The 17,306-nt window shown below is 38.1% G+C and overlaps 2 protein-coding genes across 6 annotated transcripts in view; both read right to left on the bottom strand.

Annotated features, from left to right (window-relative positions):
* LOC146393218 (multiple C2 and transmembrane domain-containing protein 2-like) overlaps positions 1-10,054 on the bottom strand; it is a 52,356-nt gene extending 42,302 nt beyond the window's left edge. For 2 of the 4 annotated variants that reach the window (XM_084928017.1, XM_084928010.1), the window contains exons 1-2: positions 9,893-10,053; positions 716-1,277 (exon numbers count right to left, since the gene is read on the bottom strand). In XM_084928017.1, the coding sequence (XP_084784143.1) occupies positions 716-1,228 (513 nt within the window). In that variant the 5' untranslated portion in view covers positions 1,229-1,277; positions 9,893-10,053. Of the gene's footprint in view, positions 1-715; positions 1,278-3,009; positions 6,694-9,892 lie in introns of those variants that run through there. The other 2 variants (XM_084927993.1, XM_084928001.1) reach the window with 2 other exon arrangements.
* A 2,846-nt stretch (positions 10,055-12,900) lies between these two features.
* The window catches only part of LOC146393217 (myocyte-specific enhancer factor 2A-like), a 49,135-nt gene continuing 44,729 nt past the window's right edge, over positions 12,901-17,306 (bottom strand). For both annotated transcript variants that reach the window (XM_084927971.1, XM_084927981.1), the window contains exons 8-10: positions 17,011-17,134; positions 14,614-14,716; positions 12,901-13,930 (exon numbers count right to left, since the gene is read on the bottom strand). In XM_084927971.1, the coding sequence (XP_084784097.1) occupies positions 13,597-13,930; positions 14,614-14,716; positions 17,011-17,134 (561 nt within the window). In that variant the 3' untranslated portion in view covers positions 12,901-13,596. The remainder of the gene's footprint in view (positions 13,931-14,613; positions 14,717-17,010; positions 17,135-17,306) is intronic.

The raw sequence follows: 17,306 nt of genomic DNA, 5'->3' as shown, positions 1-17,306 counted from the left end.
CAATAAACAGGAATGTGTAGCAAGATGGGTAGTTCATACCATAAAATACACTTATTTACACTTGTCCCAAGACATTGATTCTTCACAAAGGTTTAAAAATTTCTAGTACTAAAAAGCAAGCAAACAAAAATGTTTAATGTGGAAGACAATTTATAAATTTATAAAATAATTGGTTAAATCGAATCGATCTTGTCTCTTAACTTCAAGAAGGAAAAAAAAAAAAAAAAAACCACAAAACAACAAACAATAGTTTTAAATATGACTCTGTTTGGCACTCACAGCCTACATCCTTGTCATTTTAACAAAGACATGAATCCATCAGAAGCAGTGTTTGCACAGTTCTACTGTAGACTATTGATTTTGGATGGACCTCGATTTGCAACCATATCCAGCTCTTCCAAGTTAAACTTTGCAAGTCAAGTGTAAATACACCTGATACCTCAACCCCGCCAATGTACAACATGTTTTTTTTTTGTTTTTTTTTTACTGTGTTGCAGGGGGGAAAAAAATGCTGACTTGTCAGTTAATTTTGGTGCCAACGTATTACATATAACAGGAACTACTAAGTCAAAATATGAGTGAATATTTAAAATAAAAATGCAAGTCGTCAGTGCTAGTGTCCCAGAAGGTTCAATCTTTATATGAAACATTATATGAATATTCCGTATGTGGAGATGCCCAATCTGCTAGGTTATTTCAAAAGTATTTTCTTTACCTGCGAGCTGTCCAGGGAATCATCCACAGCCGCACTGTCTGGAGTGTAAACAGTCATCATCTCTGGTAGTGCAAGTTCCTCGGGCTCCATGCCTCGTCCAGGTTGGTGTGTCTCCCGGGAAGATGTCTCTTCTCCACAAAGACTGTTGAATGATTCCTGGGAAGAAGAACGGTTTGTGCAGTTTGTAGGCACGCTCAGTCTGTTTTCACTCCTCCCTATTCTTCCACTACCTGCTCTAAGGTTTACACTCCTCCCACCTCCTACAGGACCCGTAGGAGGCCTGTCAAGCGGTGTGGAAGGATCGCTATAACTGGGACTATTGTACTGCTGAAAAGGCACTCTGGAGGAGACGTGGGGGTAATCCTGCTTCACGTTCCTTACGTCAGGAACGGAGGAGCTCATCCGATTGTGGTCAAGCTGGACAGCCAACTTGTTTAAGGGATCCTTGCCCCGCTTGAAGTGTGGCAGCATCTTCTGCCGGAGATGCTGCATCATGCCTGGCTTCTTCTCCATGATGGATGCAAGGTTTAGTCTGTGTCTAAGATTTGGACATCACTGGCACCTATTGTGAAAAAAGAGAATGAGAGGAGTCAGTCATTGAAACATATCTGTACCTAAGCTCAAACTGCATTTAATACGTTTCATCAACTACAGGAACAAATAATCACAAGGATTAAAACACATTAAAGAACAAAATGCACAGTGAATTACTGTAATCATTTCTATAAAGATTTGGTGGTGATCTTTAATGTCAAATATTCCATAAAAACAATGATGGGCATGATAGGGATCATATATGAACTGGCATATTTTACTTAAGAAGGGAATAAAAGACCAAAGAAGGAATAAGGATATTTCGATATACACACATTATCTATCAGATGCCTTTAGTACCATAAAATATGCTTATAATGGTGACCCAGAAATTAAACAACCTGCAGCAACTACATAACAGAAGAGGAAGCTGGAACAACTGCAATTAATAATGCAAACTCACATGTACACTCCAATATAATGTTGACAAAGAGGAGCTTTTTAACACAGAAATTTAGTCTACTCAAATGCTGTGAGTTACAAATAATGTTAATGTTTTCTTTTGTTCATGGGTGCAGAGACAAGGCACTGCATCTAACAAAAACACATGCAAATAGACACAATACACTGTAGTAATGTTGTAGTTTATGACTTGTGTTCATTTTGCTTACTTCTTTCTTCATTCATGCATTTATCTGTTCATCGTTTCATTTATTGTGTTGATTTAATTTCCATACCCTCTTGGCTCCCCATTCTAACAATACATTATGAGCAGGTGCACAGAAACATAGTTAGGCACAGGCACACACGCGCGCGCACACACACACACACACACACACACTTACTTGTTTGCCTCATCTTTGTCTACATGTCATATTCCATGTGACTTAACGACTTATTTTTTCAGATATCTGTGTCTGTTATTTCATTTAAGGAAAATTATAACATTATATTATAACAATACATTAGGGAAAAAGAAAGAAGAAGAAAAAAAGGAGAAATCATCAAATCGTGCAAAGTCAGTTGTGCCAGTAAAATTATTGTTATGAGCTCACTTTCACTGACCAGGTCTCTCTGCTATCAGGAAGAAATCTCTTGGGAAATTGAAAGGTCAAAGGACAATACCTTAACAATACACAAGTCTTTGAACAGAAAGCAGGCATACTTTTTGTGGTGTGCATTTACAGGTAAATTTAGAATTTTGCCACTCCTTTATTCAGCCTCATGAAAACAATCTAGTCATTAGAGTCACTGCAGAAAAAAAAAGTAGAAAAAACAGTTTACAGATGTACATTAATATTGCATGTCAAGATTTTTTAAATGCTTCTCAGAATAAAAGGAAGTGGACAAAAATAATTTCAACTATAAATAAAGCCCCACCTATCATATTCACACCTCTAACTGAAGACGACAACTATTCTCACCAGGAAGGAGACTATTCTGACAGCTTTACATTACAGCTTGGCTGTATATCTTTTGGAGGGCTGACTGCAGCAACTACATCGTTTTTTTAAATAGCTTGTTCCTGTATGAATGAGTGTGTGTGTGTGTGTGTGTGTGTGTGTGTGTGTGTGTGTGTGTGTGTGTGTGTGTGTGTCTCATCTGTCATTCATTTACAGGTTAGCCACTGCAAACTTACAGCTTTTTTGAAGAAACAAAGACAGGGAAGACAAAGCACAGAATGCATACTGTGATGTGTCATTCATGCTTAAGCTGAATGACAATTAAAATGATCAATTAAATATAAAAAAAAACATTACCCGCCCTTTGCTTCTGACAAATCCTGATAATCCTCTTAGCAGCGTCTCACTTTGTATTGTCATCAACTGCGGCCAACGACCTGTCATGCTATCAGCAGGTAAAGGGAAGTGTAGGGTGAGAGGCGGAGATGGCAGACGTCATATTATTATGGAGGATGTAATCTCAGGCATCGACAGCAAAGCAAAACATATTCATGGAACATGAATAGAAGATGTTAAATATCATAAGAGGTTATCATTTCCACAAGAATGTTTCCTACTGGTTAGCTGAAGTTGTTTCTCCAGGTATTAGACTACAACAACTCATTTTTATTGTTTGTCACCTGCCTGGCTATGAGAAAATTGAACCAGAAAAGCATGAGTCCCTGATGACAGCTTGACAGCAGCTGGAATGTATATCTCCCACAGGTAGTAAGCAGAGCGGGATCATAATGGAGGTATGTTTTTGTAGGCCAAAAATATGCATTATGTTTTTGACTTTTACTTTCACCTCTCCCCTTTTCAAACCACACACAAGAGGAAGAAAGCCAACAGACTATTTAAGGAAATGCTAGTTCGTGTAGGGATTCCAAACTTGCTGCTCTTATCAAAATACACTAGATATAACAAGGAACCAAAATATTATGTTTAAAGTTGAAACAGTTGTTCGCACTTACATTCCATATCGCAATCACTCAACACCGTGACGTTTTTGTTATCAAAAAGCTTAGCTTCAGATTATTTATGATCATCTAATCTCTAGAATTAAGTCATGCAATTGAAACACTGAGACTGGAACTGCCCAGTCAGTGACTCTTACCCAATTTGTTCTAGACATGTGTGAAATCTGGTTTCTTCCTCCAACTTCAGAAATAATATATTGTGTTTGTGATATGTTCAATAGTTCTACTCCTTGCATTTATAAAAATCAACACAGTACGTTAAAAGGTCTCATGCCATCTTACTTTCCTCTAACAAATTTGCATGTGTGCGTCTCAATTGTCGGTCAAAAGTCTGCCAGAGGCATCCCCTTGCCTTATGTTCAGCAACACGTATATCACTGATTGTGTATCTGTTTACTCAACACCAGTGGGTGTATGTTCTCCTCAACTTAGATTATCAGCTTTATTTCCTTCAGTGCAGGAAATAATTATGGGATCCCCTGCTGAATTTATTTTATGTTCACTTGCAAAGAATTAAACACGCACGACCATGGGCGACCGTGGCTCAGGGGATTGGGAAGCTAATCTGTAACCGGAAGGTTGCCGGTTCGATCCCCCTGTTCTCTCTGTTCTGGTCGTTGTGTCCTTGGGCAAGACTTGTCTGAGGGGCCGATGGCGCGATATAGCAGCCTCGCTTCTGTCAGTCTGCCCCAGGGGCAGCTGTGGCTACAACTGTAGCTGCCTCCACCAGTGTGTGTGACTGTGAGAGTGAATGAATAGTGGAATTGTAAAGCGCTTTGGGTGCCTAGAAAAGCGCTATATAAATGCAATCCATTATTATTATTACCCGTTTTTATGGTAGTTTAAAATTTAGAAAGAGAGATAATCAACTAAAAATACTTCTCCCAAAAAAACACATTACATAAAAGTTGATTTGCATGTCACTGATAATGACTAAGTATTAGATCCCCAAGCAAAACATGGCTTAGTACTTGGTGGAAAAGCCCTTGTTGGCAAGCACAGCGGTAAGACTGCTCTCGATGCTGGTCACCAGGTTTCTACCCATCTCAGGAAAGATTTTGACCACTCCTCTTTACAAAAACTCTCAATCTTTAAGGTTTCTTGTCTGCCACTTAGCAACTCTCTCCACAGATTTTCACAGCTACTAGGCCACTGCAATGACCTTAATTTTCTTCTTTAGCCTCTCCTTTATTGCCATGGTATGTTTTGGGTCATCGTCAAACTGGAAGACCCACAATAGATCTTCAGTATTCTGGCTGAATCCAATATTTTACAGTACATGACCCAGTCCATTTGCCCCTCAATGCAGTTAAAGTTGTCATGTAGCCTTAGTAGAAAATTAGGCCGAAAGCATAATATTCTTTGGGTCTTTGATCTTGCCCATTGTGCTGGATAAGTTGGAATGGAAGAAATTGATTCTGTAGACACATAACTAAATGCTATCAGGAGTACCTGGAACTACAGTAACTGACTGATTAATTGTAATCTGTGTCTCACATGGGCACACACTAGCAAGCACCTGAAGGGACCATATAATGTAAGATTATACCCTACTTTATATTGCACAATGGGAAATCCAAAGTTCAAACAAAGCGGTAAATGAGAAGTGTTTGAAATACATAAAACTGTATTTATCTAATGATAGTCACAGCAAGTTTCATGACGTTGAAGCAAGGTGGTTTTTCATTTGATTAATTTATACACCTAAAGGCGCTGTCACTGTTGACTGTAGTTTGAAGTCTTTGCTTTAGCTATGGATAAACTTAGCTGTGAGCGACAGAAACGCACTGTGAACTAACTCAGTCATTTCAATCTTTTAAGAACAAAATACACAATATGTCAGTTCGTGTTTACAGCTTGTTTCCACTGCCCTCAGGTACCAAAGTTGGGATTATCAGGTCTGATTATCGTCCAAATTTCCCATTTTTGGCCACAGAATGGCACGTAGCAGGAAACAGTCCATTTCAGACACGGCATTACTAGTAGAAATACTCCATTTGGTGAGTGTGCTGCCTGTACAGAATATGAGGAAGGTAGATCACATTATGGCCACTCACTGTGGTAACTTTCCAGTAAATTCACATCATATGGACTTTTCAATCCACTTTTTCAATTCAATTGACATTTTGAATTCACTACATGTATGAATATTTTTTAAAATCATAACTTTAAATACTAAATATTCCAGATGGTCCTCTTTCCAAAAACAGGAACCTGGAATGATATATGTCCCATTACTGCTTTATTGGTCATCACAGACCAACCGATTAACATGCATGACTGCCAACAGGGCTGATAGCCTGCATCCCTTTCACGTCACTGCATTTTATTGGCAGGATGTTTCACTACAAAGCCTAAGTTAGAATATCAGCTAATTTCAGGATCAAACTTCATTGCGAGCAAAATTATTAATGGAATCAAAGGAGATTTCAAGAGCATGATGGGCTTAAAAGAGTAATGGGAGAAAAAGACCATGTGTGCAGAACATTGCAATGTAGGGCATTGATCATGTGATTTGACTCGAAAATGGTGTTAGTGTAACTTAGGGCATGAATTAAATATAGTTTCAAAAACACAACAACTGCAATGATTTACACAAACCCACTTTTTTCAAATACACAACAGAATACAACATGTCAAATGTTTAAACAGTGAAAATGCAGGAAGAGAGAAAAAAAAAAATTATACTTGAGTTTGACAGCAGCTAACAATCTCCAGAGAGTTTGGAGTTCCCTCTGTAAACATCTTTTTTGTTATACTTGTCCCAACTTTTTTTGAGGTTATATATTGTTGCCATTAAATTCAAAACCACCTTAGTTTGAATAAAAACAGTATATTATCTCAGGTTAAACGTGTAATAAATTTCAGTGTCCCATCTTTTTGGAATTGGGGCTGTAAAGAACCCCCCAAAAAGCTATAATCATGTGACTGAGACAAGAAAGCAGGTCTCAATCAACAGAGCAGGATACGACATAGCTTTCAACTGACAGTCCAGCCACTGTTACCACTGGAAAACAGCAAATCATTAGAAATTTAAAAAAAAAAAAAAAAGATGGAGGCCCACTTCTCCATTGGCAAGAATAGACTCTGATGAAAGGCAAGATGCTTCATCAGAATAGGGGGGATTTTTGTACTATGAAAAGTTTCTCAGAAGACTATTGAAGAAATTTTCTTACATTTCACAGCCACTCTGCAGGATCCAGAAGGCTGGTTGGTTGTATGGGCTAAAATACATGTATGTATAACTAAAGTAAGGCTAACGGCATGATGCAAAAAACTAAGGCTTGGTCCTGAATCAATATGCCCTTCCTAAATAAATAAATAAACAAATAAATAAATAAAAAGATATTGGATAATGTACTGTACTTTAAAGTTCCTAATTTGTGCAGTATAAAGTTCCAGTTCCCCCACCATCAGAAACATACTGGTCAAGTCTGCAGTCATTGTGCCCTTGATTAATGCTCTGGCAAATGACTAATCCTTCTTTACACATTAGATGGGGCTTACAAAAATGAGATTTATTTATTTATTTAAAAAAATCTAATCAGAGAATTGGAAAATAATTGGAGGACACACCTGCATGCATTAAAAAAAAAAAAAAAGTCTAGCAAGCACTTTAAGGCACCATATAGTTATACTGCACAAATAAGAAACTCCAAAGTTCAAGCAAAGTAGTAAATGTGAAGTGGCTGAAATACATACACCATTATTTACCTAATGATAGTCACAGTAAGGTGTCATTTTTTTAATTTCACTAGTTTTTTTATGCCTAAACATGCAAATTCAGTAGTTATCTTATTGTGTATTCACCTGCTTGAATTTCCAACAGACAAAGTATAGCAAATTAAACGCCTAAATGCACATTTTGAACATTTTCTTTTCACTATCCTAAAATGTTACGGAGCAAGTACATGGGAAAAAACCCACTCTTTCTGCCTGCCATGTCTCACCAAGTTCAAGCTTGTATTGCCTATCCTTGTACAGCACATCATTAGAGCCAGAACAGTCAGGGTCCACATGAAGGCTTTTGCACGAAGCCAGCTCAGTTCAAGGACATGCTGAGGCCAACTGTCCATCATACAGATAAACATGTCCCAAAACCTTCCTGACCAGCCTCCTTTTAAGTCACTTTTTTGACTATATTAGATAGCTAGACATTCAGCAAGATTGCTTAAAAACAGTTAGATCGCAATAAACAGGAAATAAACAGGCAATGGTTTAAGGTCACATTGTTAAAAAAACCTGAAAGTGGGTACATGTACGTGCAAGCATTTTTTACTGTCCATGAAAAAACCCTTTGCAATAAGACTAATGTCAAGGTGTGTATGAAAATCATCCTTTGATACTAGTACGTACTAGAAAGGCATCCTGTCTGATTGGCATGATTTCTTACACATAAGGGATCACTCAGTGTTATTACAAAAGCTAAAGCAAGCTCACACATGCATCAGTGGTTGCAAGAAAATCATGCACAACTGCACACAGTGCATTCTGTCTCCCATTTCAAAATGAGGACGCCACTGTTTGAAGGAAAAAAAGACAGATTTTATGAAAAGCCCGACAGTACACAAATAACTGATGATGTTGTTTTATAATGATCCCGGGTTAATCCGTTGTTAAACATTAAAGTACTCTGGCTGAATGGGTCTTCTAAATATTAGAGATGTAGAGATCTGACCAGGGAATGATTTACTGAAGGAGATAAACAATAAAGGCTTCTGTCAATTTTGAAATGTTCTGCATACAAGTTCTTATCCTGAAAGCAAGCTCCTTAGAAATTACAGGAAATTGTGCTCTCATTTTTAAAATATTTATCATGTACAGACCTCTGACAAAATAAAGGAAATAATCTGTTACGCTGTAGGAGTAATTTTTTGGCAAGGTTTTGATCCACCTCTCCCATAAGAGCTGAAGCCTAAACACAAACCAAATTTCTGACTAATTAACATTATCCTGAGGAAATAATTAAATTCCCCCACTCACAACACAACTCAATGAATGGTTTGGGGAGTATGACATGAGGAGATCAGATCGTCAGATCTCAATCCATTTTAGCACCTGTGGGAGATTTTCTACTAAGATGACAGTGAAGAAACTGTATAGACAGTGTTAATCACGAATACTAGATATACTTTAGAAGAAAGTTGCTCAGTCTTTAAGGCAGAGATCCAGAGACTTGGAACACTAAACCTGCACTAAACCTCTTCCTGCAGAATGTGGTGCCCCTTAGCAAGACACTTTCAGTTTCCCTTAATTTACCACCCCCATTCTCTCTGTGTGTATATGTTCTAAAGTACTGATCCAAGTTACAAAAGATCACATCCATCAATGCTCTTTGAAGCCTCTAATGCTTTTTTCTTCCCTTCAGCTGATGTATTGTGTTGAGTAACTGCATCACGGTGTCTCCTGCTGAACAAGACAAGCTATTTCCTGAAACGAGTCTATTTCACAGTTTGTGGTTCCTATGCTTTAATATGAGGCAAGACAGTGACTGCAGAAAATACAGACAAAACGACAAAAAAAACCATTTACAGATTCAGTAGACTACATTTCAGACATATAAGAGTCAACATAAAAGCTGAAAGCTTAAGTATTGTTACTATGTATACTAACCATAAAGATGTATGTCGGTCTACAGCAGTAAGCCGGTATGAACCTAGTAAGTTTTCGACATTCAATCAGCGTTGGTAAAATGTCATCAACAACAGTATTCTTCATATACTGCATTTTATATGTAAGCCTTTACCATGTAGCTCCATGCAAGACACTATGTAACCATCCGTGTCACCCTGACAACATGAGGCTTGTCCAGCAGCGTCTTGCAGGAGCACTGGGAGGTGACCATGATTCATTAAAAGTACCACTGAAACCATTTCTTCCTTGATATCAATGCCGAACTGATTAAAATGTTATCTCTCTATTAAAAATCATTTAAAATGAAATGTAACAACATGTTTCAATTCGTGAGTAAGAACAAACATTTAATTGTCAGATGCTTGAAGGGAGTTCTCTGTTACCCTTCTTTAAAGACTCATAAACTAAAGATTCCCATGTGGCAAACTGACAGCTCGAAGGTGACTTCTCATCTGACCACCAGGAGTAATGTTGCCGGGCAGGAAGAAGGCTCACCTGACTAGCCGCACCTCGAAGACCCCAGCAGGTAACTTTCTGCTTCTCGCCAGGAAAAGAGAAAAAAAGAAAAAACAGAAATTCATATTTACCTTTTTTTTCCCCGCCCGCTGCTGGAAACCTCCAAGGTATTTGTCCTTATTCAACTCATTTCAGTTAAACGGTGTGGCTGGAATTACAAAACAGCAACAGTTGTGCACATCGATTGCAATTTCTGGCTCTGACAAACTTCCTCCTCCTCCTCTCCCTTTTAGTATCAAATATCAGCTATGACACAACAAAGCGGCTTATGGGCTCTTCAAAATAAAAGCTCTTCCGAGGACCGCGTGCACTGTCCATCTGCACATTAAAGGAGAATGAAATACATAACCTGAAAAAAAAATACATGGGTATTTTGAAACATATTTTTACAGAGGTTATCTGCATTTCTGTAAGTTGACTGCAACGTGTAGACTATGTATGTCTTTTTTTCTTTTCTTACTTTTTAAAGACAGATCTTTGGTCTTTTTTTATGAACTCAGTATTTTAACAAATATAATTATCCGAAAACCGGAGTAGCAGTATACTTTTTGTAAAATAAAGGCTGTTCAATTTACAAGTTTACAATTTTACTTTATCAAAATAATGCGTATTTTCCGGTAGAGTATTACCGTAGCTAACTTAACTGGTCTGATTAATCACTGCCATACCCAAACAGAACATATCTGACATTTGTGATATCAAACTAACAGTCTGTTTTAAAGTATTTGTCTTCAGCAGTGAAAGATATTGATTGTCATTTTACATTCGTTTTGTTCGTGTCACACACATACCCCACTAAAATAAAATGTGGTTATGGCTGTGGTTAAGTGTGTCAAAAACATTTGTTGAAATGCCTTCAGATAACAGCAAAATATATGTGCAGATATGTTCAGGTGAAGATGCATTCATCTTACCGACACAGTAGGTTATAGCCACCATTAAAATAAAAATAATAACTTTTATTGGCTAGGCTCATTGGCTAGGCAGCTTTTTGTGGATCTTAAACTAATCCTTCCCTCAAACATCTGTTTGCTCTCATAATTCTCATTAACCTTGGCACATTTAATCCGTCCCTCGTCCACCACCGAGTAACTGACGTCGTTGCCCATTGTGGATTTCTCTGAGCTAAAAAGAAAAAAAAACTGCACACTTCTCATATGACTACTCTGTTCATTTACTCGTTTCATATTAACTGAATCGTTTTACCTTTTTAAAATCACAGTCATAACAGTCTCACTTTCAACTGCTATTTAATTGGCATAATGTAGTTATTCAACAAAGACGAAATATTAACATTAAGTGAGGGCGATCGTGGCTCAAGAGTTGGCAGTTCGTCTTGTGATCGGAAGGTTGCCGGTTCGAGCCCCGGCTCGGACAGTTTCGGTCGTTGTGTTCTTGGGCAAGAACTACTGGTGATGGCCAGAGGGGCCGATGGCGCGATATGGCAGTCTGCCCCAGGGCAGCTGTGGCTACAACTGTAGCTTGCCTCCACCAGTGTGTGAATGAATAGTGGAATTGTATAAGCGCTTTAAGGGTCTCGAAAAGTGCTATATAAATGCAATCCATTATTAAGTACTTTACTGCTAATGTTTATGATTTTGCTATGTCTCTTGCTGCCAGCCCTAAATGCTTTTGAGCAGTTTCTTTTTTCTATATTTTCTGTTTTCACGTCGCTGCTGCATTCCCATCAGCATCACAGCTTCTTTCACAATTATAATTTACAATTCATTGGCCTCGTGCAGCCAGGTACCAGACACCTATTTTATTGCTGGTGTCAAAGAAACATAGTATCCTGTTCTAAAACCCTGCATCATGAATGTGTTTCAAAACTTTCACTTTGCTCTTTTTTGTATCCGTCTTTCATTGCAGAGTCAAAGCTGTTAGATTTTCCAGCCATGCTCTTATTCAGTGGAAGCACTGTGGTTAGTCTTTTGCAGCTTTTGCTTCTCACCACATGCGCTACCTTGTACTTACCCACATGTTGCATTTTCTCAGGTTTAATCATCTTCTGCTCAGTCATAAAGTCATTCAGTAAATTCCCATCTCTCTGGAGGTAAGATTTCTCTCAGCACAAGAATTCAATGTGTCTCTTATTGTACGGATTCAGTGCCATTAAAGTAATATTTATATTAACTGTCTTCATCCGTGGTTATCTCAGATATATATAACGTATATTTAAAAAAAAAACAAAAAAACCTTAATCTCACAAAGACACATGGCCTTAAGTGTGTAACCATCATTAGGCACAAGTTACTTACTTAATAAAGACCAAAACAGATAAATACTCTATCAAAAGACACTGGTATGGGAGTCAAAGGTACATATATACAATAACAGATTTAAGAACAATTTCCTCTAAAGAGTTCCGCTTTGTTTTCTGATCTATGACATTGTGTTTTAACGCCTAACACCATCAGCCAAGCAGGAGTTGATGTGCATGTGTTCAGCATCTTTTTAAAAAAGTTTCAGCAGGTTTATCTTTCTTTATAATGCATCCATTTTCCTAAATCCTTTTTACAGGGATATATATTTTTTAACTAATCAATCAAGCTTTTCTAGAGAGGAGTCATCTTCTTCTCACATTTATTTTGGGGGTTTTGGGCTTTATTTGATAGTTTAACAGTGATGAGTAGACAGGAAAGAGGGGGAGAGGGTGCAAAGGTCTCCAGAGAACACACTCGAACCCGGGCCACTGCATTTCAGCTGTAAGGCAAACAGATGCCTCCTCGACCAGTAACCTTTTTTTTTTTTTAGAATTGTTTCCTAAGCTTTCTTCACAAAGCCAGTTTATCTATTTATCTAAGAAAGGATACAAGTGGTTCTGTAGTGTAGTCTTTAACAACTTTGCTTGGCAAGCAAAAGGTTGCTGGTTAAATTCCAGCCAGAGACACAAATCCCCTTTGGGATTGTACCAGGAAGGGCATCTGGCATAACACTGCCAAGTCAAATATGCAGACCTACCTGCTTTGGCAACCCCTTGTAACAAAGGAGCAGCTGAAAGTAGCTTTATCTAAGAAATTATGGGAGTTTCAGGAGACAAAGTGTGAAGGCAGGCAGATAAAACACACTGACAAAACGCTATAGTTACACCAAAAGTGATATATATTAAAGATACTATGTACAAACAATAGTGACATGTTTTGGTAGTACATATACAAGTGTCCATGGCTTTCGATTTCAAATCTGAATGAAATATTGTATAATTTTGTGCACAATATAAAAACACACACAACATAGAAAACAGTATACTGCTTTGGCTGATATAAATACGTGTTTTTATAAAGAGGAGTAACAGAAATGATGATGTGGAGGGAGTATTGCTTTCACAATGGACTCATTTAATGGTTTTAAACCCTGAGAAGATTAGAAATGAATTGGTTGACACCAAGTAACTTTACCCACTCATGAACTTTGATTTTATGCTTTGTCTCTCTTCCATCCAGTGCCACATTGCACTGCTAATGGAAATAACTGTACTCTACTGTAACTGTACTGCATTTGGACCCAGATATTTAATCTGCAAAGCTTTAATTGTTTGTAAAAGAAGAAAATAAGATTAAATGAAGTACCACTGTAATTTCAGCTTTATCCAATCCAGAATGCTCAGACTAAGGTTGCTCAACCCTTCTCAAGAAATTCTGAATAACCAAAACAACAGCAAAAAAAAATTAAAGCAAATTCAACAGAACACATCAATAAAAACCACATTTCATTTGCACAACAGTGTCCTTCCTGTTTTTTGCCCTGGTGCAGCTTCTCGATGTAGCTCCAGGCTCTATGTCACCCAGCTGTCCATTCGGATTCGCTTGACTGTCGGACTCTCCCTGCCCTCTGACCGACTCGCAGGGAGCAAGTGGAAGTCAGGTCGCTGCTGCTCTTCCCGGTCACTGCCGCCCTCGTGAGAGCTGCAGGAGGAGCCAACGCTGTCAGAAGGGGACCGCCCCATCTCTGCTCGAGCTGATGAGGAGGCAGAGGAGTGATGATGAGGGTGAACATGTGGATGGGTCATGTACCCAGACTGGCTGAGGTGGTCGCGGGGTGGAGAGATTGGCTCAGCTTTGATGTTGATGTTATGATTGGTGCTGATGGAGAGAGTGGAGCTTCCTGACCTACAGACAGAGGAAGAGAAATTTTCAGGCTGTGACTCTGGAGTGAAGATGCCATCTGGTGGTGACATGGCTGTAATCGGCCTGTAAACACAAAACGTTTTCTCTGAAAACTGTGGCTATTGAGTACATTTAATAATAATAATGTATTTAAAGTAAAAAGTGGAGATAACTGTATTTCTGTTTAAAGCTCTTTTAAACATCTACGTTACCACAGATTAAGAGGCCAGTATTGTACTTACAATTTGATTGATTTCATAGCTAGAATAAAATGTGTCTAATAGACGTAACATATAGCAGATATGTTGAGATTATAAAATAGCTTTTTATTACATACATCACCCAAAAGTACATAACTTCATGGTCTTACACAAAAGCAAAAATGTGTGATGTTTGAACCAGAATGGTTATTAATGCCTCTTTATTACATATTTTAGGGCAATTATCTATGTCATGGAATCTGTTATCATATATATTATATCTATGTATATATTTATACATATTTGCATTTTTCCAACTCTGTGCACGCTACTTCAGTTTACTTCACACTGTATGATCAGGTAATTTTTAACTTTATGTCAACAACACAGTATGTCTGCACAAAAAAAAAAACAGTGTAAAGAAATGGTTAAACATTTAATCTGTAAATCATGAAGGGAGACAGTTTAACTGTGTCAGGCTCTTACCCCATGGAGCTCAGCTGCTGTTGCTCCCATGCTGCCATTGAGCTCAGAGAGGGCCCTGCAGCAGAGTTAAAGCCTGATAACTCTCCACTGTTCAGGGAGTAATCTGACAAAGACAGAAGGAGAGAGACTAATAATAATAATAATAATAATAATAATAATAATAATGGATTGCATTTATATAGCGCTTTTTGGGACCCCTCAAAGCGCTTTACAATACCACTATTCATTCACTCTCACATTCATACACTACATGCACATCATGCCGATCAAAAAGCATTACACTTCTGTAAAAAGTCAAACATTACCTTTTTTAACAACACTTGAATACAGTATAAACTCTGCACCACAACTTCTCTTACATTCTTGTTATGAGCTGCTAAGCTACCGGAAACTATTTCACTTTTAGTAATGTGCTGAAAATTTGTAAAAGTGAAACCAGAACTCACCCACTCTATACTCAGTTTTGTGACACAAGGTAGCTGAGAGGCTTTGAAAGTTGGTATTTTGTTGATGACTGGGTTAAATCATTGTGTTTGAAAATACTTATAGTACACAACAACACAGAGAACTCTGTTGTGTAGCATTAGAAAAATATTTCAATACTATATCATTTGGCAACGATCACAGTGTTTTTAGTTAGTTAGCTAACTTTAATTAGCTATTTCAGGGTGTTTTTTTAATATAACTGAATACAGACTGGATAGAGTGCTTTGAAAAAAATTAAATGTTAAAGAAAATTTCAGGCCAGAAAAAAAGTAATTTCCAACTAACAGTGGGATTTCATCTGCCTTGCTAGAAGGCAGGGCTGTTATGTGCTTGGTTGTCTCAGGGGAATCTTTACACAGTCTGCACCTGGGGCCTTGTCTGGTGTGGTAGACCACAGCATCTATGGATCTTGTACTTAGAGCTTGTTCCTGTGCTGCCATGATTAGTGCCTCTATGATGTCTTTCAATCCAGCTTTGTCCAGACACTGGTAGGATTTCTGAATGTAAGCCACTTCTTCTATCTGCTGCAAACCGTGTACGGGCCTATCCTCCCATGATGGTTTGTCTCCTCGCACCTCTTCTTTCTCGGGTTTCTGCTGCCTAAGGTATTCACTAAGCACACCGTCAGTCGTGGCCATGTTGTTGTTGATGTTTGTTGTCTCATCCTGGACAGTGGTTTGGTTTATTTCAGAGAGATAGAAGGCAGGAGAATAAACCAGCTATACTCAGTTGAAGGGGATATGGGAGAAGGACACAGCCCATAACGGCAGTGCTCAGTGGCTGACCTTTTGCACTCATGTTGCCATGGATTAGCACACTCACACATCCATGATTCACAGTTACCACTGTGCAGCCAGTGTAGTAGTCCTGGCCAGGTCAACATTAAAAAAAAAAAACACACACACACACACACAGTACAAAATCTGATCTAGACTAAATTGGTTTTATTTAACCAGAGAATGTCCTGCCAGTGTTCATAAGATTTCTTTTCATTTTCCTTGGCAAGGTTTAATGTAGTTTTATTCCACTTGACCACAATGAGCAAAAACGCCCCATGTGAAACAATTACCCATCTCTTGTTTGATAGAAGTTGATGCTAACTGCAATTTGTGGATACTCGCGGAGACTTTTGTTGTTGTTAGTAAGGCTTTTCCTTTACATCCAAACACCTGAGTCATTTTCATTTTACCTATATTCGCAGCCTTTACTCTTGTATTCCATCCCATATCGTTATGAAATCTCACAGCTGCAGTTTGTTATTTTTTCAGGGAATTCCTTACAATCAAGAACTATTAGAAACAATTCAGGCTAAAACTAAAACAAAAAAGTTACTATTTTTCAAGCCGCTTAATAAGCTTGAAAACCTTCCAGTGTGACTGAACTAAAGCATTTCTGGATAGAAGAGTGGGTCAAATTGCCACCATGAATGCCAGACACTGATCTCTAGATATCAAAAGTATGTGGTTGCAGCTACTGCTGCTAAAGCTGGCAGTTTGGCAAGCTATTAGGCCCAGGGAGCAATTCATTTTTTCACATTCACCTTTTCACTTCCATCCAAGTAGCATTTAAATCTAGCATTTTGTATTTTTTCAGGCTGCTGTTGCTTTATGTTATTTTTATTTTAAAGATCTAACAGTGTTTATGTTAAATGAATGGAATACACACAAAAATAGAGGAAATTATTTTAAAAATTGCCCTGATACAGTTGGTCATACCATTATAAACTGTCTAAAAGAGCTGAACTTTAACACCACCTAATTAACTCAGCAATTCCATTAACCAATTAAAACAAACGGCAATGTACACTGTTTTCTTATTTGATTTTTTGGAGGGGCATACTGTAAAATATTGAGGTCAGCAGGGCTAAGGTAACTACAGAAACACAGCACGAATAGTAAAAAGAACTTGTACCGTTGTAGGCAGAGCCGATGCCAGCATAGACCAGACTCTGATGGGGTAGACTGGGTGTGGTGATAGAGACAACTGGTGTGGAAAGAGGCTGACTGGACTGACTGCTACTCATCCTTTGGTTATTCTGAAAACAAATAATAAACAAAGACATAAAGTCACTAAGTTCACTCATGAAATGTTAGTCTTCTCTTAGTTTGTTGCTTTTTGTGCTTAGATCGCAATTATAGTGTTCGCTAGAACTAGACTTGTAATGCCCCATTTCAACCACAAGATGTCAGTATAAGCTCACATCCACT

Source organism: Perissodus microlepis, chromosome 1 (assembly GCF_051167445.1).
Source record: "Perissodus microlepis isolate ML-2025 ecotype Zambia chromosome 1, ASM5116744v1, whole genome shotgun sequence".
Lineage (NCBI taxonomy): Eukaryota > Metazoa > Chordata > Actinopteri > Cichliformes > Cichlidae > Perissodus > Perissodus microlepis.
This window is presented reverse-complemented; position numbering and strand designations above follow the sequence as displayed.